General features: G+C 49.5%; 1 protein-coding gene across 1 annotated transcript in view; it reads right to left on the reverse strand.

The window, feature by feature from the left end:
• The window catches only part of LOC138580917 (serine protease 27-like), a 129,801-nt gene that overhangs the window by 66,470 nt on the left and 35,871 nt on the right, over positions 1–27,460 (reverse strand). The window contains exon 3 of the mRNA XM_069651846.1: positions 20,334–20,499. Within this exon, the coding sequence (XP_069507947.1) occupies positions 20,334–20,499 (166 nt within the window). The remainder of the gene's footprint in view (positions 1–20,333; positions 20,500–27,460) is intronic.

Raw genomic sequence — 27,460 nt, forward strand, 5'->3', positions numbered from 1 at the left:
ATCCAGCGCGCGCATCCACACTCACACACACGGGCCCATACTACGCACACACACTGCACACCAGGCCTGGATTCACAACAAATTAAAACATCTCAAAATACACATTGTTCCCGTAAGTATTGCCTCTGTCGGCAACAATATCCAAACTACTACTCAGCTCAGATCCAATTCGATTCTGCAACACCAAGAACGTCAGCCCATGCATGAAAATCTTCATTGCCAACAGTCTGCACCATCCTGGGACAGAGCGCCCTCCATTAGGCGCCGACATATGCTTGGACGTGTACTGTCCTGGAACTCCCTCGCACTCCGTAGAGGAAAATGTTCCACACTTACTGTCTACGAGCACAACCCTGCGCTCCATCTTCGTCCTCACTGCTAACAACGTTCCGTGCACGTACGCACAGGACGTAGCATGGCTGCATTTACTTCCGCGTTCCAGCACCTCCAGCACAATGTGTTCCAGACATTCGCGCTGGAAGACTTCCTGATGACACGCTACGTCATCATAACACACCCAGGCACCGCACCGACCACAAGCCCTGCGCGGGTCTATAGGGTGTAAAGTTCGGGAGCACATCTCGCCTAGGACGCAAAGCCTGGCACCTAATGACTCAGGCACCGCCAGCTTCTTCCCAGGCCCCTCACAAAAGCAATATTCTCTGTCCGCTGGCTGCGCAACCGGCCCTCAGCCAACTCACAAGAATAACAACGCCAAACCTCCTTATCATGCAGCGCTCCAACACCGCACTTGGGAGTACACAAACCGCGGCAGGTAAATTCAAGCTGGACACTGCTACGGCATGGCCCGAAGTGCTGACACTCTCTAGGATTGCTCGACACACCTGCACTGCAAAGGAGACTCGGTGCTTCTCTACACAAGCACACGCTGCGCGCACGGAAGAACGGGTGCTCCGGGGTACGCTCCGGCAGGCTCTAGCACCAGCCGGCAGATGGACCTTCACGCTGCACACCGTAGTGTGCCGTCCAACTCCCCACAGCACCAACTGGCCACTGGTCAGAGTGCCCTTGGAGCTGGATGCTCAAACATGCACTGCACACCGACAAGTGTGCCGAACAGCTGCTCACAACACCTCCCAGCACCACCCGGTCACTGGGCAAGGCAGCTTCTGGGGCAACAGCGTCATGCAGCACTGCACCCCGACCTGAGTGCCGACCCAGCTCCACCTTCAGCACCACCCGGCCTGCTGAAGAATCTTAGGCAGCCCAATTAAACACCTCGGGCTCCAACTTGTTGTCAACTTGGCATATGGACATGAATTCACAGGAGGGCAATGTTTTCCTGTTTCTGAACTGTCCCCTCCTCGACAGGATCCCATCCTCATCGCCAGTGTAATAACTTGGAAGCTGATGAACACCCGAACCAGCAGGTAAGTTATTAAGTAGGGTTATTGTAGTTCAATTGCCAGGAACAAAACATGTCCTATCCAAGTCAGCATACCTCCAACTGCCCGGCATAGAACCCTCTTCAGATCACAACATACCAACACTCCACTCACACTGACCTCACTACATTCCATGTACAGTGATGTCATCCCCTCAGCTAGCAAGACACATTACAACAAAGTGGGTAGGCTCGACTGGCTAGATTGGGAGGTCAATGGGCAAAGGAGGGGTTCCATTGCATGAGGGCATCATGTGGTTGGATGGCACCTTGAATCTAGGCTTCAACAGCTTGAACCTGGCTACAAGTCATTTTTGCTCTGCTGAACTACAGCGGCGACAGGAAGCAACGCACCTGTACTTAGGTTAGCTGTACGACCTTATAGATTCCCATGAGTTGGAGCTCTATTCTGCCTTTCCCCTGAAGGTCAAGATTGACTGAGGTACATTAAAGCACCATTTATTCCCCTAGGGACTTAGGTGTCCTGGCCGCTGGCCCTCAGCAACATGCAAGCTCAAAGAACTTCTAGCAGCTCTCTTCTCTAGTCACTCATAATGTTAAGTAAAGGGTCTACCGCCCGCTCGTCTTTACTGCTATGGTAGGAATACTTGAGCTGTTAATAACTCTAAGACCAGCTAACAAATGATGGCTTCCTCATGTATGCCTTAATCGTAGTGGGTGGTTGGTAACTTCCAAGCTTCCTGTACGGTCCAATGAGGATATCACAATAGTGGAGTGCCCCCCCTCTTTTACAGCAATTTTCAGAGTGCCTTGCTCCCAGTGGAGTTGTTTGGTGGCATAAACTAAGTACTCACAGAGTTCTAAAATTGTGAGGTGATCCTCACTTTCCCAGAGCTCCCATTCTTACTTTTGTCTTCCCTTTTCCTGCCTCCTCAAAGATCAAAAGACACTGACTTAAATTACTAAACCCTCGACTATGCACCCACCACAGTCCAGGATTCAACAGCCTGTATAGGGTTCAGTAAAGCCCTTAGAAGTCCCCCTTCACAATGGAAGACGTGTGGAAAAATGGCCACTTGGATGAACAAAGCCCTTTCAGGTGAATGCTCAATCCAGCTGGTGTCAAGTCTATGAGGGGGACTTCAGGGTGAATAACTTCCTTGTCTCCAGTCACCAAAGGGGACATTTTTGTACTTGTAAATGATAAAAAGATTGACCACAAATGTTATTTTGTCTGTGCTATCCACATTGTAGGCTGCTGGGGCGCTGACGTAGCATAATATCAAAGAATGGTTTTGTGCCCAACAGTCATCTGGATTAATAGTTCATTTTTGTCAACTAATATAGTAATGTCAGGGGTGTCCAATGACAACTGTATAGTATTATTTCACTTTCCTGCTGCCAGTAGACATTTAAAGGTTTCCACATCCAACCTGCAATCCTGTATTTCTATGTGCACATTTTCTCCTGCATGTAACCATTTCTGAAAGGTGGACATTTCACCCAATAGATGCTAGTTTGTAAATAGACAGTTCCCGGCATAATGTGAACGTGTGTTTAATATCTGACTGTCAATTATCCAGTTATACATCCGGTAGATTAGCAGGCTCACCTAAACCTAAATCACAAACATCGCGTTGGAGGCCCAGAAAGTGAAACAGTTCGCCCGGCCCAACTTTCATGCAGATTCCATCAAGCTCTCAAAATTAAATCTGTCAAATAGTTGTTGTTCAGTGAGGGAGTAGAGAATGGGCCTCATTAAAAGTTTGGTGGTATCTCGTGGTAAATCCACTGAGATTCCACCAAACGGCTCTACCATTACCATTAATTGATCCCGCAGAATAACTGCTGGATTACAAGTGGTGGTAGGTGATGTTAGTCCCCATTTATTGGAGTCCAACTTTTCTGCAACATGTAACAAGTGCACAAAGTACCTTACAGTACAGTGCACTTGGGTCTCATAGTCATTTCAAAAGGCCCAATGTACTCTCGAAGGACTTTTTGGGAGATGTGCAGATGTGTCATAGACAGGGCTGGTGGCAGCTTATTTTTTCATGTAATTCTTTTTTTTTATTTGGTTTTATTGAGTTTTCATACAAAACAGTTCTCTCGAGGGCGAGATAGAAAAATAAACAAACAAACATATATGCTTTTGGTTATACATCAGAATGCAACTTCGAATGATCCAATAGCACAGCTTTACATCAACTTAATTAGCTCTTTTAAATGTATTCAACAAAGTTCAATAATTTTTCCCGCTCCCGTTTCTTCGATTTCCCCCCTCCCTCTCTCTCCCCCCCCCCTAGGGCTGGGCTTTTATTTCACAGGAGTAATGTGGTTTTATGTGCTTATTTGTATTCCTATGTGTCGGTGCTTTTTTTTTCAACATTCTCGGGGTCTCCTTTGTCAGAGGGTAGTTCTATTTGTTTCTTCAACACCTTTTGGAGTACACGGGGGGCGTTGTCAAGCATTAAGGGGATTTTTGTATGACAGGGGGTATTCGTGTTTAAGCTCTCTATATGTTGCATTCTCTCAATGTGTTGTCTCCGGCATGTATTTGTTCAAAAAATATATCCACAGAATAACGCATTGTGTTGCTTTTCCATGTAGGGATGCTGTTATTTTTTCCATGGTGCATATGTTTGTTGCCACATTGACCCATTCTTTTTTCAGTCGGAGTTGTGGCAGATTTCCACTTCATAGTTAGGAGAGCTCGGGCGGCAAGCAAACGGTGCGGGGCCAAGCCCTGGACTCTCCTCCATTCATCCTCGCATTTCTCAAAGCCAAACAGGATAAGGTGGGGGTCTGCCAATCTCTGGATCCCATCTAAGTTCCTGATCCACCCCAGGACCTCGTCCCAATGGATCCTAATTCGGGGACACACCCACCACATGTGCCAATAGTCCGCGGTTTCTCCACATTCACGCCAACACAATGGACTAGCTGACTGGTACATTTTGGAAAGTTTATGTGGATCATACTGCCACCGGTGTAAGAGCTTGATAGCGTGCAATTTATACTGACATGATAAGAAAGTTCGGGATGCTGCTCTGCACATTTTGTCCCATGTTTCCTGGTCGATGTCTGCCCTCAAATCTTTCTCCCATCATGCTTTGAGATATTCCGTGGTTCCCCTACCCGCTTCTATCAGTGTTTTGTACATGGCGGATATCAGGCCCTTCATGTCTGTTCTGGAATCGAGTAACTTTTCAAAGGAGGTGAGTTCTCTACTCAGTTTATCTTTCCATTCTGGCTTTGTCAGAACTCCTTTAATCTATAGAAAATGGAATGTGGACAGTACCCCTATCCCTAAGGCCTCTGTTAGTTCTTGGAGTGTGATGAAGGATTCGCTTCGCAAGAGTTGGCCTACTCTTTCCAACCCCGCTTTGTACCAAGCCTGAAATCTCTCCACATTGGGGATATGATTGTCAATGCCTGGGGACCATAAATGGCTCAATGGTGATGACCATGTGGTAACCTTCCTCATCTCTGTGCCCTCCCTCCATATTTCCCATATAGTTTCTAGAATTGGATGTGCCCTCGATCTATTCAGTACTCTTCTCCGTGGCGCCCATAGCCACTCTCAGACCGTTGCTGGGTACAGATGATGGTTATCAATTGCAATCCACTGTGGCTCTTTCTGATTGCGCAGGTGGGGAATGAGCACCAGTAATTGAGCTGCTTCATAATATCTCTTGAGGTCTGGAACGCCCACCCCTGTCCTTAGGCAATGTCGAGGTGTCATAGGCAATTCTGGCCTTTTTCTCCTGCCAAAGGAATTTTAGAATCGCTCTCTTGACCTCTACGAAATAGTGTCCTGGTATCTTAATGGGGAGCATTTGGAAGGGGTACAGAAACCTCGGGAGACAGACAATTTTTATCGCGTTGAGGCGACGTAGCCAGGATATTGTCAGTTTGTTCCATCTAGCCAGGTCCGCGTGAAAATTATCAAGGAGTTTCGGAAGTTGGCTTCATATAGGGTTCCTATTTGTTTTGTGATTCGTATCCCCAAATATTGTAACATGTTATGTTCAATCGTTAGGCTGAGAAAAGAATATTTGGTTTAATTTATTTTTGCTGGCCTTTGTAGAGGGAACAAGATTGACTTGGTTCTATTAATTTTAAATCCAGATATCTGGCACATACAGGAGTATATCATCGGCGTACAGTGCCACTTTATACTCTGTCTGGCCTAGGTGCATTCCCTCCACTTGGGTATCTTCCCTCATCTTCTGTGCCAGTGGTTCCAATGAGAGGGCGAAGAGAATGGCTGACAGGGGGCATCCCTGCCTGGTACCTCGCTTTAGTTCAAACCACCTAGAGTATTCCCCGTTCACGAACACAGAGGCTTTAGGTGGCGTATAAACTGCCTGAATCCCTCTTGTGAGTGTGGGCCCTATTCCAATCTTGCACAAGACACTCATCAGGAAATCCCAGTCAACCCTGTCGAAAGCTTTTTCTGTGTCAATGGAAAGGAGGGCGGGGTTGTTGTTCATACCTTGGGAGGCGTGGACCAGGTGTAGGGTCTTGCGCATAGTGTTGTCTCCCTGTCAGCCTAGTATAAAGCCCACCTTGTGTAGATTTTCGCATCTTCGTTAAGCAAGGATATGGGACGTTAAGATCCACATTTTTTGGGATCTCTTCCCTCTTTTGGAATCACCGTTATGAGGGCTCTAACAAAGGAGTCCGGGGTTTTCCTGTTTCTAGGATCTCGTTGAACAGTTCAACCAGAAAGGGGGTGAGCTGAGTACTAAAAGATTTATAGAATCCGGCCGAATATCCGTCTTCTCCCGGGGACTTGGCTAGGGTTAGCCTTTTTATTGCATTCTGTATCTCTTCCCCTGTTATGGGAGTTTCTAGGTAGGCCGATTCAGTGTACGTTATTTTGGGCATATTGACGTCAGCTAGATAGGTCTCAATGTTAGGCGTATCTGGGTCCATCTCTGGGGTGTACAATGTTTCGTAAAATTCTGCAAAGGCTTCGGGGATGGCGGTTTTGCTTATCTCTGTACTGGGCCCTCCATCTGTTATCTCCTGCACCCTAAGTTCCACTTGCTGTTCCCTTAACCTGGCCGCAAGTAGTGCATCCGCTTTGTCCCTTTTCTCATAAAATATTTGTTTCAGTAATAGGAGTTTGCGTACAATTTGATTGTGCTCTAGGAGGCGGAGTTCTTCCCTCTTTTTCTTTGCTTCACTGATTTTGGCAGGGTCTAGCGTATCTCCTTCTTTAGCCTCCTTTTCTAGGTGACAGATTTCCTCCTGGATTCTATTTTCGATCAGAGCTCGCTCCCTTTTTTTACGGGCTCCCTCTCTCATGAGAATCCCCTTCCAGGTTGCCTTTCCCGCATCCCAGACCCCCTGTTTTGAGACCTCTCCAATATTATTCAATCTAAAGTATTCAGTGATTTCTGTTTCCATCTCGATCTTGAAGACAGGGTCTTTCCATAAGGTCTCATTACACCTCCATTTCCCGCCTCTAGTTGGCAAATGCTCCCATTGTTTGTCGGCGATCACCATATCGTGATCGGACCATGTGATTGGGGCGATTTCTGTGTGTGTTGTTGTATTGTATAAATCTTTGGAGCAGTAAATATAATCAATGCGAGTGAAGGTGTTGTGTGGGGTTGAAAAACAGGTGTAACCTCTTTCATTGGGGTGCATTCATGTCCATATATCATTCATTCCATACAGATCCATCATATCCGTGAAGTTGGAATGTTCTTCTCTGGTTCTATCTCGTATTTCCGGGTTGCCAGATTTTCAATCCATTGTGGGATCAGCCCATATATTAAAGTCACCTCCTAGGATGACATGACCAGTGGATTCTGAAATGATGTTGGGGATTGTCTTGGACAGGTATCTCGCTTGACTTACATTGGGGGAATAAATCGTGGCTATTGTGGTGAACACATTCCCAATGGATCCTGACACTAATAAAGCTCAGCCTTCTATGTCCGACCACGTTTTGGTGATCTAAAAGTCTATCCCCTTCCTGATAAGGATTCCCACTCCCCCTTTTCTCAGCGGGCCGGAGCCCCAGAATTCTATTCCGCTCCGTTTCTCCAGTACTGACCTCTCATCGTCCTTCATATATCTAGTCTCTTGCAAGAGGAGAATGTCAACTTTTGCTCTACGGAATTCTCTGAACACAAGCAATCTCTTGGTCGGTGAGTTGAGACCCTTAACATTAAGCGTTCTCACCCTTATGGAGCCCCTTCTGTAAGATTCAGCGGTCATCGTAATTATAGAGTCTCAAATTGCACATAGTGTTCGACTGCATCCACCAACAAATCGTCTTTTCAATTGACCACATTATATTTGTGTTTTTTCCATATTCTGCACTAGCCCTTCCCTTAAGATTTTCCCATGCCCCTGTGGCACCTGATTGTGCCCAGTTGAAAGCACTGGCCCGACATCAAACCACCAGCAGAGACCGTTGCCTCTCGGTCCCTTTGCGGAAATAAAATAAATATAATGAATGGGCCCCCACTAACTTCCCTTTGGAATCACCATGTAATTTCAAGTCAGACATCTGTCTCTATAGCATTTCAACAATCGGGGTCCGAGCCCTTTGTTATCAAGAGACATTTAAAATAAGTGTACCATGATTATTGGGGGATAGTTGCCCCCTTCGGGGGACATGTTGCCTCTGCAGTATTTCCTCGAACCTTTCACCTTTCTTCTCTTTGGGCCTTGAATGCGTCATTCTCTTCCATTCTTTGTCGATACATCTCGATCTTCCTCGTGTCCTTGTAGACCCACCAACTCCGATATACACGCTTTGATTTCCTTCTCCGAACTCAACCTGATCTTTGTGCCTTCATGTTCGAAGGATAGGGAGAAGGGGTATCCCCATCTATAGTGAGTGTCCCGTGCCTTCAGCCATTTCGTGAGGGGTCCACACATTCTCCTGAGAGCTAGAGTCAGGGAGGGGAGGTCCTGATATATCGTTATTTGTGCTCCCCCTAGGGTAATGGCACCCCCATTCCTCGCTTTCTCCAACACCCTGGCCTTATCTTGGTACCGGTGGAACTGGGCAAGAACTGACCTTGGGCCTCCGGGGGGCCACCGGCTCGATGGATGCGTTCCGATTTGGGTTCATTGATGGCCTCATCTGCAACTAGCAGTTTGATGATGTTGTGAAGAGTTCTTTTGAGATCCTCCTCCGTCTTCCCTTCTTGTTCTGGAATCCCAAAAAAGCATAAATTGTTTCTCCTTTCCCGATTTTCCAAATCATCCATTAGTTTGAACTCCTCTTCTCTCTGCTCCAAGTCTGTTATTCTGTGGGCCAGCTGTGTTTCTAAGGTGTCTATTGAGGCTTGGCTGTTCTCAACTCCTTCCAGCCTGTCCTCTATATTGTCTAGGCGTTGCGTGAGTTTATCGATTTTCCGGCCTATATTGGCCCCCATGTTTTTTATTTCTGTCAATAAAGCGGCAATGTCTCCTTTCGTGGCGGCAGTTTCCACACTCGGGCTTGGCGTAGATGCCATTCTGGGGCCTGCGGTGTAATGAGTTGTTGGGTCGTATGCGTAGATGGCGAGCTACTATTGCACGTTCATACACCTTGTTCGCACCTTTCAGTGTTCTCTTCGCGGCTCTGGATAGTGGAGATTTGGCAGTTGATGGGCTGGGGTAGTACAATAGGGGCGTCTTGGTGTACGCTGGGTCAGTTAGTCTTTGCTGTTGTCCTTTGTCACTCGACCTTTGATCAGGCCTTGGGAGGTGTGGCACGCTGTGACTTGGTCGTTGGACTCGATGGAGAATGGTCCGGTTTGGAGTCTAGTCCCTAGTATCGGCACCTTTCTCACTTGTCTTCTGATGGGAGATGGTGTTGGGGGTAGAAAGGACGCGCAGAGCACAGGACTGGTGAACACCGGCTTCAAAATTGTTCTCGCCCCTTCGGGTAGAGCTTATAGTCACGAACATAGGTACAAGCTGCTCACTGAGGTTGCTTGTTTCACCCCAAACACGTTTCCTAGTTGCTTAGGTGTGCTGGTGCAATGATGTGGTATAGTGCAGGTATTGGGCCAGGAGGCCTCCTGGTTCGCGTGGAATGGACTCACTTGCAAAGTGGAAGTTCACTCTGGTCTGGGGGTTGTCTGGAATATCTATTTTCGAGACTTCAATTGATTTATCGGAGAATGTGGTATCCGCTGTTGCAGAGCTCCCCATGATGTCCTCTGGGTGCTCATTTTCAGGGAGGGCAGTATCCCTGGATCTGCGCTGTGCCAGGAGCGTATTGTACTCATATTCACACCACTCCTTGGGGCAGTGTATTCAGTACTTTATCGGGCATAAGTCAGCGACTGCCACTTACTTTGTTACTACAGGGTTGTGTGTGGCCCTTCACCTACGTGCCCAAGATTGCTCTTCCACTTTGGGTGTGACTCGCTTTGTGCTCCCAATCCGTTGCAGGAGAGTTGTCTGGGGCTGAATCGTGAGTGGGGGCAATTTGCGGCCACAGGTCTCCACTTCGGGTGTGGGCTGATGGGAAGAGATGTTATAGCACAGTTGGGGCTATATGTTCTGTTACCGGGGATCGTCAACAAGAAGTATGAGCCAAGATGTTGTCAGGTACGCTGCAAAAAGTTTCCCAATTTGTCCCACACTGGATTAGACTTGCCTGTTTCACCGTTGCAGGTGTGCGTTGACAGTGTGCCCCGACTCAGATGCTTTGTACGTGGTCTCTGGGTAGCTGCTGCGGGCTGTTCGGCAGGACTGTGACTATCCTGTGATATTCTGATGGGCTTTTCGTTCTGGTTCTGGAGTGCAGGGATAAGCACCTGTCTGCGAAGGTCCCGATGCATTTCGGGCGGGCGCTGATGTGTGTCTCCTCGGGCAGCTCCCTTGTTGATGTGGCGGGCCTATTATGTGGGGAGCACCGGCTGCCTGATAGGGTCCGTTGAGTCTCCGGTCCGGGCCTGCGTCTTGCAGTGTTTGGATGTGCCGCCTGGATTTAGTACAGGGCCTGGCGGTAAGTCCGCGCCTGATTGGGCACCTTTACGCTGCTGGTGAGGGGCGCAGGCGGGCGGGTTTCGCTGCTACTGAGGTGTGTCGTTTGGGTCCGTCAGCTCCGTTGGGGCCCCATGTCCTTCTTTCCTTTATTTTGTTGCGGCATCCGTTATGTTGATTGCGTCGGCCCTGGATGCATCCCCTTGCGCCTTCGGAGGGAATATAAGTCGCGGGGCCTCCTGCTCACTGATTTTCAATGGGGGATTGTACGTCGCTGTTGGAGACGAAGGGCCTCAGGGCCTCTACAACCCTGCGGGGTCAGTGATCACAGCGTCCTCCGGGTGTAATACGTGCGTGCCAGAGCACAGTTGCCGAGCTATTGAGAGCATGTCCGCCGTCCGCTCAGTGCCACCGGTTCACTGTGGCAGGGTTATCCGGAGCCGGACCGTAGACACCTAGTGGTGCTGGGGGTGGCCTCCGAAGTTTCTCCTCACCTCTTCTTCCGCATCAGCACCCGACTCGGCCGCGGGCCTTGCTTCACCCGATGGTTTCGTGGGCATAAGTTGTCCGATTTTCTTCAGGTTTTTTCCCATGTGGGGAGAGGGCCTTCATGAAGGGTCGGACTGACTTTCCTCTCATGGGGGGGGGCCGAAAGTGGGGGCTCATTCTGTTTTTGGGACCTCAATGCAGGAGCTCACACGGAGAAGGTGTACATCCGCGCGCCCCCTGGTGGCCCACTCTTTTCATGTAATTTTAACCCTTTCCTGCCATTTTAACCGCTCTTACCGCGTTTGGCATGAATAGGTGGCCTGGCTTCAAAATGGCCTTGCCACAAGGTTTTTTTTTCCTGTCCTTTGGCCATCTTGCCCCTTTGCCTTCCCCAGGTTGAGTCAACCCGGGTCAGTCTTTATTTGGTCATGCAGTTTCCCACAAAACTCCAAGCTTTCGCTGGTTTCTGCATGCCTTGTGTGTGCCTCCAGGATGTGAGCTGGGGTGTCTCTCCCCAATACACATCCTGGGTGCCAGAGAGTCCGGAGTGCTGTGAATGCCTGGGGCCACCGTGGTTTGTGATTGTTCCACGTACGGAGTGTGTGTTTGTGAGCAGATCTCCCATTGGGTTCTCTCCATTTTGACGCAAAGGGAACTTTGGAGAAGAGGAGGCCAAAAACACCCATACCATGCCGATCTCTGGAGTTCTCACTGAACGAAGGATAGGATCCAAGTATCCTGAAACTAAGAAGCCGAGTCGAGGAACCGCTGGTGAACCGCTGGAAGGTTTGGCACCCTGAGCCCGCTGTCGTCCCGTGGCACCCCTCTGCATCTGGTCATCCTAGAAGTTATGTGAAGACACTTTGACCCATTAGAATAGTGGGACCAACTATTCTCGGCACCTTCAACAAAACCTGCAAGTGAGCCTTCTCGGAAGTGTCCCTGGGCCAACCAGTGGGCTGACTAGTTTACGCAGGACCTTTGCTCTGACTCTGCCGTCGTTTCGATGAGGCCCTCAAAACTTGCTATACTGCTAGCACTGTGTCCCCGGCACCCTCATACCGAATTTCGAACACTTGGCATTCCCAGGTCTGAAGTGAGACGAGTGCACCAGGACTGGAGTAAACGCGGTTACGATCTTTTCAGGTGCATTGTATTTGTGACTCTCTTGCCCCTGAAGCCTGCTGCAGTGTAACTGGCCTGATCCATCCATCAGGAGCGGATAAATCGCCGCTGTCCCGTTTGGGAATCATCCCTGTATCACCAGAACTGAAAACCGCAGAGATGTTCTTTTTTGGCACATTTGAACCTGCAGCCGCAGTGGACTCAACTGGCGAAGTTTGGTCTGGAGTGCGCCTGGGGCCGGTGAGTAACCTTAACCGGTGGCCCCTAGCACATCCATCTGTTTTTACGCAGAAGTGGCCCTGGGGGTCACTCTCCTTTCCACTACTAGTGCAAACTAGCGCACGATTCCCGAACCTTGGAATCACCTCTGCTTTCAAGTGGAGGCCTTCCTTTTAATAATGGGAATCTATTCTTCATCGCCTCACCCACCTTCCTGTGCTGCTAGAGACCCCTGAAGAGACCCCGTTTTGCCCATTGGAACAACTGCGTACGCCTGCACTACATATACTATTGAACATAAGGCTCCTCTCTTCTTAGGGTTTGGACTGCCTCTTAGGTGTGTGTTTGATGTCAAACTGTGCCTAAAGACTATCTGCACTGCCTGTTTCCTTCCCCTCTAGGTTGTGCATATATTTTGTGCCTTTAACCCTTTAGACCCCAATCGTCTTGTATATATTTTTTATTGATTGTGTTGTGTTGGTTTAGTAGGATTGCTGTAATTCTTTTACTGTGCGTTGAGTTAGAAAGGCCTTGTAATAAATGTGTTTATATTTTTGATATATACACCTGTCTGGGAATAATTTGTAAGTATCCTTGCTCTGTGTGCTCATTGAGGTCTTTCAGTCACCCTCACCCCTCCTGAGACTTAGTCTGGACCGCCTGCCATAGCTAACTTGATTGGTCTGGCTTGTCCAGAGGTTACCCTGTTCCAAGAAACGAGGCTGGCCTTCTGAACCTCTGCCCACCATGTCAGAGTTCAGAAATCCATCTTAACAACTACCAACCTGTTGGTCCACACCACCAAACTCATAATGAGGCCCAATTGTATTAGAAAGAATGTGCAGTAGATGACCCCATTCTATGGATGCATTATCCAATATCATGGATCAGGTGCCAGAAACACTGCTTGCCCGTGGGTGAAAGCCCTTCTGCTTCCCTACAACTGCTCTGGACATTCAAAGAGGGAAGGAAAATTATCATGATCTTTCCTGATCGCCAGGCTTTGTAGTGGCCACAGGTTTCAGCCAACCAATAGCAAGGAAGCTCATGTGCACAAATCAAAAGTTACTACGGACCATGCATGCACCAATGAATATTTAATTGTCACGTATTGATGGGTGGAATTCTTTCAGTTGTAGAATAAGGTCATAATCATGGAATCAGTAGACCGCTATTCTCCATGGTGACATACCTCAACAAGACCTGGCCACTCAGCAAGACAGCATCCCATATACAGGCAACCATTCTTGTGACTACCATACCATGCCCACCTTCATGGCAGGAAACCTCAGCTCATCAACACCTGTGCACACCCTAGGAGGCACTTTGGTAAGCTATCTAAACATACACAATTTAGGAATGACTGCGCAGCTGCTGCATTTCCAAAAAGTATACATGCACACATAAAGTTTCCGCTTGGGCAGCAAAGCCTCAATACCACAGGTCTCAGAAAGAAACATCAACCCCGCCGCGGTATGCAATTGTTGTGTAGTGAACCCTCCCATGTGTGTTTCCCCTTTAAGGGTTTGTGTCCGACCCATCGGAATTGCCCTTTTAAGATGGGCCAAGTTAATAAAAGGGAGCCCTGCAGACTCCATAACAGAATGATCTGAGTGTGTGTTTCTCTTGAGGCCTGCAAGGCCACCCTGAGTACGCAGGGCCTGCATGCCAGGTTGCCATGGGTACCCCCTGCCAAGAAGACATCCAGGGTCTGAAAGAGCCGGCAGGGCCAGACCTGCCAACCCTAGAGGCACCAAGCCTCGTAGGTGCTGGCGTCCCATAGCACCTCAGGGTGGGGGCTGCTGCGAGGTCCCTGACCAGCTCCCACCCCTCCACCCTCGGAGGTTTAAGTCTTCCCTGACACTGTTGTCCCATAGTGTCCCTGGGGCGGACTGGTACGATGTCCATGGCCAGCCCCCCCCGTAACATTGGTGACGAGGAATCCTCATCTCTGAAGAAAGTGGAGAGAAGGTGACGGGCCCCGCGAGGCACCATCCCTGCCCTCACTTGTAGTGGGGGGAGAAAGAAAAGGAAAAGAAATGATGCGGCCGCTGCCGTGAAGAAATCTTTGTCTCCCGCATAGAGAGAGGGAGTAGAGCTGTTTTCCCCCTGAGGGGAAAGAGGAGGAGACATGGCAGCACCGCCGGGCTGCGAGGAGAGAGCTAGGCTGCAAATCCCCTCTCTGTGGAATCCGCCGCCGTAGGCGGGAGGAAAATGGCGCGGCCGCAGCTGCGGCAGTAAAAGAAATTCCTGTTGATGGGGAGAGCAGTGCCTCCCTAGTCCAGCCGAGAGGCCAAGAGCAGGGGCACCATTCAGCAGGGATCCTCCCTGGCCACGGCCCTCGACGAAGGAGGTGCTTGTGCGGCCAGGGGAGGATCCAGCATGCAGCTCCCTGTGGCACCCGCTGCGTGCACAAAGGAAGCATCTGGGTCACACCTGCGGCCGCCAGCACATTTACCACAGCGGAATGAAGACGCACCAGGGCCCCCATTGTCATCCCGGCCCCGGCGATATGTTAAATACACAGTGCCCCATTCAGGAGCATACAAGAAGAGGTGAGGCGGCAGCCCCACTGGAGAAAGCAGAGGTGAGGCGGCGGCCCCGCCAGGCGGAGAGGTGGGAGACAGCCTGGCCCCAGTATGATATGCCAAGCTATGGAGGCAGGAACGCTGCCACAGTGATCCGGTAGGAGCAAAACGAACACCCGCAGGGGCCCCCAGCATGAATCTGGGCCCAGCTGTGAAGGCAAAGAGGTGCTCCAGCCTGGAGCGACACCCGGGGGAGCCACAGCACGATCCTGGGCACCTGTGAGAGCCATAGCGAGATCCTGGGCTCCGTGTGAGCCCCAGCAAGAGTCTGGGCACCTGCAACAACTACCACTGTGCTCCGGTAAGAGCGGAAGGAGAAAGACATGCTCCTTGCCGGAGTGGGAGTCATGGGAAACTATACCAAAAAGCCCAGGCTGGGGGAGTGGGGTGGGAGGTGATCAGTTGAAGTACTCTGGTGCAAATACGACTAATGAGGCAGCCCCAATGGTGATCCTTGACCCTGGCCGTGAGTTGGAAAGGACTCAGACCCTGAACCATAGTGACAGCAACAGGGACAGAGGAGCTCCATGTCTCTGTGCCAGAGAAAGAGAAGACAAAGGACTCTGCGCACCAAAGACCGTCCTGTGCGACTGAAGTATGGCATTGACCCGGCCCCAACGATTGCCACACCATGGCCAACGCGGGACTGTTACCCTCATGCTACTCAAGGTTCACAGCCATGAGCATCAGGGCATCCTGCGCTCTGTGCACCGCACATCCCGCCAGTACGAACAAGGATGTGATGCTGCCTGCGCAGGGTAGGTCAGAGTGAAGGGCCCCAACACTGAGGAGGAGGCGCTATGCCCTGACAGGTGATCAGAGAGATCGGCTCCCACCACACACCTGGGACGCCAATCCAGCCCCGTGTTGCCAGCCAGACAAGAACCGGTGCACTGTACCAGCAATTGAAAGGCAAGGCCAACCCGCATGGAATTGCTCATCTGCCGGCGCCACGCCATCGGAAAGCAGGACACCTTGCCACACTAGCCACCCTGCCCTCCCTACAAGGGACCTCAACCCCAGGCCGCTATTGTCCCCGACTGTATCGTCTGAGGATCTGGGGGCTAGTGGCCCAGACTACTTGCCACTCATGACACACTGGCTGCCTGCCACTAACGTCACCCGGCATGCCACCCCGTTGAGGGACCAGGCCAACGTGGGTTTGAGGGAGGTACCTACCGGCCCCCTGAGTTGAACCAACAGATGAGGTCTGACCAATGAACACGGATGGCCCTGGTACTCACCGTGGGGAAGCGGTACACTGGACAAAGGAAGGGTTGCAGCTCCTCAGGAGTGCTTGTGCGCCCTCACGTGCCAATGGAGAGCAGCATGTCACGGACTGGAGGAACATTGCTGGAAAAGGGGGTGAGTGATGCCCCGTACCCTGTAAGCAGTACGGTGAGCAACCTGGATGCCCAGCAAGCTGCATTTTGCTGCACTGCCCTAAAGTCAAGGGACTATGCCGATGGGGCCCCTGGCACACACCAGGTGTGACTTTGCCGGTTGTTGAACTGCACCATCAGTGGACCTGGACTTGGGAAAGTGACTCCTGCACGGACTGCCCTCAACATCAAGGGACTAAGCTGAAGTGGCCCCTGGCACCCTCCAGGTGCGGCTTTGCCGGCTTTGAACTGTACCATCAATGGACCTGGACCTGGGGAAGAGACTCCTGAAAGGACACTGATGGACGGTGAACTGGTCTCCTGCAGTCCTGCCATTGCTTTAAGAGTACTCAGTAAACATTCATTTTGATGCTGGGAACCTACATAGTATTTACATGCTTAAAGTGGTCTCACTAAATGATAGTGATGTGAAGCTGTGCTCCTGCAGGTGGTAGGGGTGCTCTATATGGTACCAATGGCTATCCGTGAGCATCATGCAATGGTGGCAATTCCGTACCCCAGCTTAATAAAGGGTTTGTAGCTTAAGTGCCAACCATCCACAGGAGGGCGTGCCCCTGTGACCGTCACCTGAGGGTGATGGGTCGGAAGGTGATATGTATATAAGAGTGTGAGACCATATGTGTGTTAAGAGCATATCCTGTGTGAAGTTGATCCCACGACTCTGACGTAATGTCGTTCTGTAACGGGAGGGGGGGGACTCAGTTACGTTGTAATACCGTTTGTTTTGTTCCTTATGAAAAAGGATGGATGTTGTGTAGTGAACCCTCTCATGTGTGTTTCCCCTTTAAGGGGATGTGTCCCTCCCATAGGCATTGCCCTTTTAAGATGGGCCATGACTGTGTAATGGCCCAAGTTAATAAAAGGGAGCCCTGCAGGCACGTGTGACAGAACGGCTGCAGACTCCATAACGGAATGATCTGAGTGTGTGTCTCTCATTGAGGCCTGCAGGCCCACCCTGAGTACGCAGGCTCTGCAGGCCAGGTTGCCAAGGGGCCCCCTGCCAAGAAGACAGCCAGGGTTACCGTATGAGCCGGCAGGGCCAGACCTGCCAATCCTAGAGGCACCAAGCCTCGTTGGGGCTGGCGTCCCACAGCACCTCGGGGGGGGGGGGCTGCTGCGAGGTCCCCGACCAGCCCCCCACCCCTCCATCCTCGGAGGTATAAGTCTTCCCTGACACTGGTGTCCCATAGTGTGCCAGGGGCGGGCTGGTATGATGTCCATGGCCAGCCCTCCCCCCGTAACAGCAATGTTACGAACCAATGACATCTCTCTGGTTTACTAAACAGGTAATGCTCTGGCTGCCGACTCCCCTACAGGACCCTGCCACATCCCGGAAGAGAAGCTACAAACCAGCTCTTACCAGTGATATAGAAAGACGTTCCAATGCCGCCACCACAGAGGGGAGCGCAAGTATGCATCTGCACAGGGCGCAGGTGCATGCAGTAGAGGCAATAGAAAGGGGACACGGGATTCTAAGATACGCACAAACAGAATCCCAAGCTGTTTAGAATTAGGCAGTTTAAAAAACTCCTCCTAAAAAATATGGATATCGAAATAGCTGGCCCCTTTTCTTAGTGACTGAGAATGTATCAACAGCTTAGATGATTTTGCACCGCTACTGAACGGAGACTTGTAGGTCTTGGAGAACCTGGTGATGTTTTGCTGGGCAGAAGCCAATGAACTAGTAGGTCTGGCTGGGCGATAAGCGTTGCTGAATCTCTTGAGGTACGCAGGGCCTTGTGTAGCATCCTGGACTTTCGTGGTCGTGCTCTAATGGAGAACTTGAATGTTAGCAGGGGGAGCTTGTAGGATGTTGGACTAGGAAAAGGAGAGACTAGTGTGAGTTGTGGTTCTGGCAATAAATGTGCTTCCACATACTTGGATGTTTTGAATCTGCATTTCATGATATCACAATGGCGACTACGGGGGGCCGGCGGCGGTCACACGGCCGGCCTCACAGGTGCTGGGACACGAGAGTGTTGGACTTTATATTACAACCCAATGTTTTTTTTGGGAACTATCATTACCCATTTTTTTGAAGTTGTCTAAGTATGAAGACGATCTGTATGAGTGAAGTATGAATGATGAATGATGGGAAAAGTTTTGTAAAGGTTGAGATTATTTTTAGTGTGTTTATGCTGTATTGTTAAATACTTACCTTTTATGTTATGTGAAATAAATACCATATCATAATAAGTTTTGAAAAAACCTCAAAAGATTCCTGTTATCTCTTAACCTATCGGTCCATGTTTTTGCTTATGTTCACAGGTGATAGGGTGTCTGGGTTGCGTCACTTCTTCTCTGCCAGGCAGGACGATAGGGCAGGTGATGTCCCAGTTCGTGCCCAGTTCATGTGTGGCAGGAATCGCACCCAGGGTACATTGGCCTGGTCTATGGATGGCGGGCCCAGCAGGCCGCACACCAGTGGCAGGATGTTGGGGCCACTTGCAAGGCAGGCAGGGCGACACCAGTAGCAGGGCAATCAGGCCACTCGCTGCACAGTTCTCTACCCCAGGCAGGAGGGTGCACACCAGTGGCAGGGTGACACTAGGGGCAGGGAGTTAGGGCCACTTCTGTATTCAGCTCCCCCAGGCAGGAGTGGATGTCATTGCATGGCTAGTAGATGAGGGGACATCCAAGTGGCACTACCCCTTTTCACTACCCTCAAACTATCCTTGCTGCTGGGCTTATCCAGCTGAGTAGCTGGTTCTTTTAATTTTGGAGAGATGTTACTAGTCTTGGAGCACCTCTGCATAGGCAGCCAGGCAGCCCAGGATTTCTTGCAGGTTTTATCTGACACCGGAGCACTTTCATTTTCAGGATTTTTTGTACTGACCAGTGGGGCCTCTCTGACCCACTTCGCTCTCGACCTGGAAACATACGGCGAGCGCCGGCATGGACCGCTTTACCTTTTTTCTTGTATCTCTTTGCTTCCACCGGAGCACATTAACACTCACTGCTGGTGGCCCAGGATCTTGCATGGGATTCTATGAGATTCTACATTCACCAGCTCCATCCTGGAGCACTCGGCATACTGTTCACTTCGACATGGAACTGGATCTTCAACCACCACCACTGGGCCTGGGATCATACGAGGCCCACCTTCCTTCTCCCCAGAAGGGCACCAGGCAACCTTTCTCAACCAGCGGGGCAGAACGCTTCCTTCCGCAGGAGCGAGGAGGGGCCAACACTGCCTCACGGGGATTGGGCTTGGTCTCCCCACCCGAAGACATAAGCCTCCCACTCAGAGGGATGTACCGGCAACCGCTTCTTGATGTACACTCACCGCCAGTGGGCCTGGGGTCAGAGGCGGAGGGACGCCGGCAACCGCCCGTCTTCTTTCCATTCGCTCTGGCTTGGAGCACCTAATGATTATCACCCAGCAGCCCAGGATCTCGATGGGGGCTGCCAGCACAGTGAACACACCCACTGTTGGTGCCACCTGCGAGGGTGGGGACGGGCACTCACCCTTTCGAATGCTGGGTGAAGCATCTCCACTCCGGTGGCAGTAGGTCCTCCGCTCATGACGCTGCATAGAAGAGCGCGGGAGGCTGCACGGGCTACGTTGCTTCCGGTTGTCAGGCCGGCACGCTCCTCCATTATGTGTCAAAGGCTGCCTCTTTACTTCTCTTTCTGCTGGGGTCAGCACAACTCTCTCTCCTGTGATGTCCTTCCTGTGATGTCTTCAGAGGTCAAGGGTCGTGTGATTTCACTTCCGCTACCACTGGCATTTTGGAGAAATGATGTCCCCGCCCTCTTAGTTTGCATCAAAAAGCTGGATATGATGTTGAAAGTAGGAAGTTGCTGGTGCTCAGCTGCACTGTATGCAAAGGGGCCATTAAGAACAAGCTAACTTTTGCAGTACAAGGCCATTGCTATTCTCTGTGGTCCAGGATGCCATCATTCAGTCATTATGTAGAGACTTTTTAGAACCTTAACAGTTACAGCTACTTTCACTGTGTTTAGTGCTTTCTTTGCCTACAATGTTAGCTAAATCTCATGTATCCCAGTTTTATCTTTGCTTTCTGTTACTTGTATGTTCTACCATAAAAATGCAGGACTGCAAATCCCAGAATACATAACTGGACTAACAACCCACCCTTCACAAAGTAGCTTGAGAGCGCTAGTTGCTCTAATTCTTACATATCATTTTTGCAACTCACATTTGCTCTCTCTATTATTGGTACTTACAGTCCATAGTAGCAGTGAGCAGCTGACACAATCCAATTTTCTGTGATCACGGATCCCCCACATATATGTTTGTTGTCAACCTGCAAGCTGACCTGCCAGGGCCAGGCCCCCTCCACTGCATCTTGTCCATTCACAATCCGATCAGAGACCGATGGCATCCCACAAACTAAATCATAAAGGAAGAAAGCATTTTTTTAAAAAAATTGTAGATCTGGTTTATTCAAACCTTTAGGCAAAATAAAATCACCGCACTAATACAATCACATAACTAGCAATAAATACAGTTGATTTGAAAATAAATTCTACATTGTAAACAATAAAATACAAGCAGTCACAATCTAAAACAATCAAAAACAATCACAGGTCCTAGAAACCAAAATTGATCTGTAGTCATTCTCTAAAAATACACAAATGCAACAATATGCATCACATCACGATACACAAACACAATCTAAAATGAGTGTATTCAGATCATGACATTTCACATAGTGCAAGTGCATCACAGCGAGTGAGGCGATAAAGGAGTGAAGGAGAAGAACATACAAGTGATAAGGAGGGAAGGATAAGACATACAGAAACAAAAACGACTGTGCTAAACCTGGTGAACTAGGCCTAATACATTCTAAGGTAATGTAAGTGCACAGACAGGAATTGGGAGGGATGGGGGAACAAGTGCACTCAGTCCAGCAGGGCCCTTGGGTAAGTGCAGAGAGGTTACCCTTCCCATGGAAAGAATTCCAGAAGTGCAGTAGTGGTGAGCAGTGTGCAGGACTGGCGGGGGAGCCTGAGACCTGTGTGGCTCTGGAGATGTATCAGGCGACAAGTCAGCAAATGTAGCGATGTTAGGGAGAGAGGTAGGGGGAAGTAGGCAAGAACAGAGAGGAGGTTAACAAGGGAGAGGGAGAGAGAAAGAGAAAAAGAAGAGGAAGGACTTAAGGAGTTTCCGGATTTTAAGGAAATCAGGCTCAAGATGGAGAGAGGCAGGGATGTAGTTCCAGAGGGAAGCACCTGCAGAGGATAAACATCTACCCCCAAATCTCTTTTCGAAAATCGTCTCACCCGTATAGAGTTGGAAGAGGATGAGCGGAGGGCTCTAGAAGGAAAAGTATTTAGGTAGAGAGAGTTGTAGATAGTGCGGCCCCCAGCCACAGAAAGCCTTGTGGTCTATGCAGAGGCTCTTAAACTTGATCCTTGCAGCCACGGGGAGCCAGTGGAGGGATTTCAGTGCAGGAGAGACGCGGTCTCTGTGCCCGAGGCCAAGGATAAGTCGTGTGGTTCGGTGTTGTATGAGTTGCAGAGGTGGGAGAGTAGAAGTAGTAAGATTGAGAAAGAGACTGTTGCAGTACTCCAGTCTAGAATGAACCCAGAATCTGGAGACAGTGAGTCTCTGAGGGAAAGTGAGAAAAGGTAGAATACCTCTGAAGAGGTGCAGCTGATAGTGGGACTTTTTAGAAATGTCCGAGATGTGAGAGCAGAAGGAGAGAGTAGAGTCGAAAATGACCCCTAGATTTTTTGCCTAGGTAATGGGTGTGGGTGCAGTTCCAAAGGAGGCAGGCCAGAATAAAAGTGGGAAAGCAGGAGCAGGGGTCCGAATGAGGACAATCTCTTTCTTGCTGGCATTGAGGCAGAGAACATTTGCAGCACATCAAGAATTGCGGACAGGCAGTCAGGAATGAGCGATCAGGAGGAGGCTGAGGGTAGCCTGAAAGAGAGCTTTCATCCGCATAACACTGAAAGTTGTAGGTGAAGTCAGAGATCCTGTGGGCCAGAGGGGCCATGTAGACATTGAAGAACCAGGGGTATCGGTTAGATCCCTGAGGGGACACCACAAGTAGAGAGAGTGATAGCGGAGAGAAAAGACCCAATTTCCACCTTGGAGGAACGGTCAGAGAGAAAGAAGGCAAGCCACGCCATGGCATGAGCTGTGATGCCCAGGGTGTCATGGAGACAGGAGATCAGGATGTTGTTGTTTACTGTGTCGAAAGAAGAAGAGAGGTTAAGAAGAACGAGAACAGAGGGAAAGTTAGAGTTAAGGGTTGAGAGCAGGTCTTCATGGGTGTTCTGAAGAGCAGTTTATGTGCCACTGAATGCTCTAAAGCCAGACTGATGGTCATGGAGATAACCAACAGATTCAGTGTGTAGGGTCAGCTGAGAGATAGCTTACTTCTCCAGGAGTTTTCCCAGCAAGGGAGTGATAGAGATTGGGCAGTAGTTTGCCGGAATGAAAGGAGTGGCAGAGGGTTTTTTGAGCAGAGGGTGCACAAGTGAGTGCTTGAGAGAAGTGGGGACAACTCCAGTGGTGAAGGAGAGATTACAGAGGTCTGCCAAAGCTGGAGCAAGAGTGTCAATTTTGTCCTTGATGGTTTTGGAAGGGCAGGAGGCCACCTGTTTGGAAAAGGTTTTCGTAGACCAGACTTGTCTAGAGACCTCCTCAGGTGTGACAGGGGAGAGGGAGGAGAGAAGAGAAGGAGGGGTAGGCCGAGGGGGGGCCAAGAGATGTTGGTGCATGAGCAGGTGCAGAGGCGAGAGAGGTCAGGATGTCCTGTGTTTTGGAGGTGAAGTGTGCAAAGGGCCTGGGTGGGTGCAGTAGAGGATGATGCTGCAGTAGGGTTGACCAGTTCCTTGCAGACTTTGAAAAGTGTGGCTGCGATGTTAGATGCCGCAGAGACGCAGGCTTGAATGTGGACACTCTTATTGGACATGATGAGGAGTCAGTATTTCCTTTGAAGAAGGGGTAGGCCAGTTGGTCAGAGGGTGCACCTGAGGATACCCACTTCCATTCTGCTGCTCTGCACTTGCATTTAAGGGCAGCAATATCAGAGTCATACCAAGAGTTGCACTTTTTGGTAGGCTTCAGTCGGACCCTCATAACAGGGGAAAGAATGTCGAGAGTGTTGGAGCTGGAGAGGTGAAGGTTAGAGAGGGCTTCAAGTGTGAGGAGAGAATAGAGTGATCAGAGAGTGAGGTAGTGAGAGGGATGTCTGTGGAGATGAGAGCATCCCTGGAATAACTTGTGGTGTGCATCGGGCCAGAAAGTAGAATGAAGAGAGAAAGAGAGTCACATAGGTTGCAGAAAGGTCCTGAAGAGTCGGGAGAGTCAATGTGTATGTAAAGATCCCCCAGCAGGAGGAGTTGGGAAGAGGAGGAAAGGAGAGCAGAGGCCAGGTCCACCCATTCCGAGAGGAAGAGGTTGGACTGGCTCGGTGGCTTGTAGAAGGTGGAGAGAGAGAGAGAGAGAGAGAGAGAGAGAGAGAGAGAGAGAGAGAGAGAGAGAGAGAGAGAGAGAGAGAGAGAGAGAGAGAGAGAGAGAGAGAGAGAGAGAGAGAGAGAGAGAGAGAGAGAGAGAGAGAGAGAGAGAGAGAGAGAGAGAGAGAGAGAGAGAGAGAGAGAGAGAGAGAGAGAGAGAGAGAGAGAGAGAGAGAGAATTTAGTTTTTTTGTTAATAATGGTTGGATTATCACGATGTATTTATTTATTGTGCATTTGCTAGGCACTTTTACAGTAAGTCAATTCTGTTTCAAAATGCCAACACGGGGCAGCACAGAGGGAGCATTTGGTTAGAAAACAACAAATACAGTGGAAGATAAAGACAAGTCTACTATGCCTTGTGAGTATTCAGAATGTGCAAGTGCAGCGAGAAGAGAGGGAATGGGGCACAGGGGGTAGGTTTTGGATAGGCTGTGTTTGTGGGTGAGCAGCAGATGAATAGTAAGGTAAGTGCTTTGTGGCCTTGGGGGCGGCATTGGGTATAAAGTATAAGCCATCAGAATTGTGGCCGGTGGGTGCTGAGGCAAGTGCTGACAGGTAGACAGAGGCTGAGGTGATTGGGTATGGGAGGCTAAATCACCAAGGGATAGATAAGGGCCCTGGCCACCAATCACGGCAACTGTGAGATTAACATAGGAGGGACGAAGGAAAGGAAGAGGTTAAGAGGAAAGTCTTGAGAAGCTTCTGAAATTTGAGGAAATCCTTCTCAAGATAGAGAGGGAGGAGGAGGCTGTTCCATAAGAGGGAGCCAGCTGAAAAAAGTGATCGGCCTCCGGCCCTCTGTTAAGCGAAACCCTTCACACACAGGGAGCTGGTGCCAGAGGACTGCAGAGGTCTAGAGGGAGAGTATTTAGCATAAGAACGTTGCAGATAGCATGGTCTCATGCCCCAGACAGCCTTGTGAATGATGCAGAGGGATTTGAATTGAATCTGTGCCACAACCGGGTGTCAGTGAAGAGTTTTTAGGGCAGGAGAGATGCGGTCCCTGGGCTTAAGGCCAACAATAAGTCTTGATGCCCTTTTCTGGATTAGCTGGAGGGGTCATAAAGTGCAAGAAGGTAGATACAGGAGAAGGCTACTGCAGTAGTCAAGCCTAGAGAAAACCAGGGTTCAGGTAACATTGAGCTTCTGGGGGAAGTTGAGAAAAGGGAGAATTCCTTTGAGAAGGAAGATTTGAAAGTGGGACTTCTTGGCAATGTCCTGAGTGTGAGGGAGGAAGGAGAGATAGGAGGCGAAGATGACTCCAAGGTTTCTGGCTTCAAAAGAAGGATCAGGGGAAGAGCCCATAGAGAATGGCCAGAGTGAGGGGAAAAAAGACGGAGCATGGGTCCCGGTGGGAATGACCCCAGTCTTGCTGGCATTGAGGCAGAGATTGTTGGAAGTACACCAGGACTGGATGGCAGATAGGTAGTCATGGAAGAGGGTCATCAGGGAGTTTGAAAAACAGTTCTGTGTCATCTGCGTAGCACTGGGAGTTGGTGTAGAAGGAGGAAATGAGGAATTCTAGCTGAGCAAGGTAAGTGTTGGAGAGCCAGGGGGAGAGGTTTGAGCCCGTCAGACACCACAGGTGGAGAAGGAAGTAGGTGAGGAGAAGGTGCCCATAATGACTTGGGATGAACGGTAAGGAGGTAAGCCAGTCCAGTGCACACTCCGAGATACCAAGGGTGTCATGGCGCCATTTTATGACTATGGAATGGTTAACCATATCAAAAGCAGAGGTGCGGGCCTCTTAACGACATCACTGATCCAGGGGAGGACCCAAAAAATTATGGGACTTATCGCCCCATATTCGTACTTAATGGCAATGCTAAATTATGTGCCAAAATCCTGGCCAGGTGATTAATGGAAGTACTACCCAAAATGATTCACCCTGACCAGGTTGGATTTATTTGGGGACGTCATACGCAGGATAATATCAAGAGGGCTGTGAATGTCATACTCCTGGGCTAAAGGATCAGGCCATAAATTGTATGTAGCATCTCTTGATGCTACACGTGAATTTAACAGCATGGACTGGGGTTTCCTGAGAATGACATTGGAAGCCTTTGGCTGTGGTCCAGGATTTATCTGGATGGTTATGGCGAATTTCCAGATCCCATCCATGAGGCTTTCCACATCAATTAATGTAAGAAGAGGCATTCGACAGGGCTGTCCCCTTTACCCGTTAATTGCGATGGACAGGAACCCCTGGCCTCTGTAATTAGGCATGAAAGGGAGTTAATAGGGGCGTCGGAGATAGGAGACTCACACAATATAGCACAATATGCTGATGATGTGATGCTGTTCTTACGGAATACATGCCAATTGTTACCAAAAGTTATGGCAAATGTACATGTTTTTGCGGGGGTCTCTGGGTTTACAATCAAGTATTCTAAATCTAAGGCACTTAATATCTCAGAGGAGCCTGACGAGTTAGATGTTTGGGATATGCGGCATCCACTCATATGGGGAAACAAAAACTAGAATGTCATGGGGTGACACTGACTACAGACTATACAGAGTTTATAGGGCAAATAAAACCCCCTCGCCCTGGAAGAAACTAAGTGAGGACCTCAAGAGATTGGATTTGCAAGACTTATTTTGGTTCACTCATAATGCAGCGATTTTACCAGACTCCTATATGTAGTACAGAAAGGTTCTCTTTCGTTCACCAATAATGGGGGGTTTGGGAGTCCCTGAGATTGGGAGATGTGATGGTATCCCAGATAACCCCAATGCTGTAATGGTCATCAACCCGACGAAATGAAAGGATGGTGTAAACTGGAACAGAGGGCTATGTCTATTCCTCCGGGATCTCTACCATTTTAGGTAAGGCAGTACGAATGGCAGGGGCTCAGTTCTAGAGGCCACTAAATGCTTGCTTGGGTTGTGGATTCAGGTGTTGAGATTAAAGGCGCTGACACCAGGATTAGGACCCTACTCTCCAATGGGGCACAATCCTGATTTTGGGCAAGGCTGGAGTAACAACTTCTTGGGAGGGTTGGGGTGGACACTCTATGCTAGTCCTAGCAAGATTTCATGAGGAAGGATCCCCTCTTGTTTGAAGATTGCAAAATGAAATTTCTCATTGCCGAGAGATTTCACTACATTCAGACACTGGACTTAACAAAGAGAATTTATAACTGTTGGAAATAGACCAAAATGGGTTATATGATATGATATGATATGGCATTTATAACGCGCCTATACACAAGTGTGTAAAGGCGCGAAAAATAACAGAGTAAGGGTTTAGAAAGAACAATGAAGGAAGGGTTGGTACGGAGAGGTAGCTCAAAGGTCTACCTTCTGTTGGGTAGTGCACTGTCATGGATAGGTTGCCAAATATGGGTAGATGGGAAAGAGGCCTGGGAGTCATGATCTCTGGTGCGGAGCGGGGTCAAACATGGTGGAGGGCTCATAAAGCATCAAAATGTGCAGCAGTTAAAGAGTTGGCCTATAAGATATGTTTTCGATGATATCTCACCCCACAGCGAATTCATAACATCCACAAACAATCCTCGCCTTCATGTTGGAGGAATTGGGGGGAGGGTGGGGATCTACGACATATGTGGTGGGCCTGTCCATAGGCGCATATTGTTTGGAAGGAGATACAGGGTCATATCAAGGAAATAACAGGGGTATAATTAACTTTCACTGCAGTGGTGGTCATTCTGGGGGCAGTGAGGGAGGGGCCATATGGCACTAGTGGTGTTCTGGTGTCACTGCTCACACACCATGTGACAGCTGCAAGAATGGTCCTTGCGCATAGATGGAAAACCGGGGATGGCCGGTGGTGGCCTGATGGTGGGTCAAAATCTGGGTGGGGTGGTTGCTATGGAGAAAGTGTGTGCCTTATCAGACATTTTTGAAAGCATGGTTCCC

This window comes from Ambystoma mexicanum, chromosome 3p, assembly GCF_040938575.1.
Source record: "Ambystoma mexicanum isolate Mex_15411 chromosome 3p, UKY_AmexF1_1, whole genome shotgun sequence".
NCBI lineage: Eukaryota > Metazoa > Chordata > Amphibia > Caudata > Ambystomatidae > Ambystoma > Ambystoma mexicanum.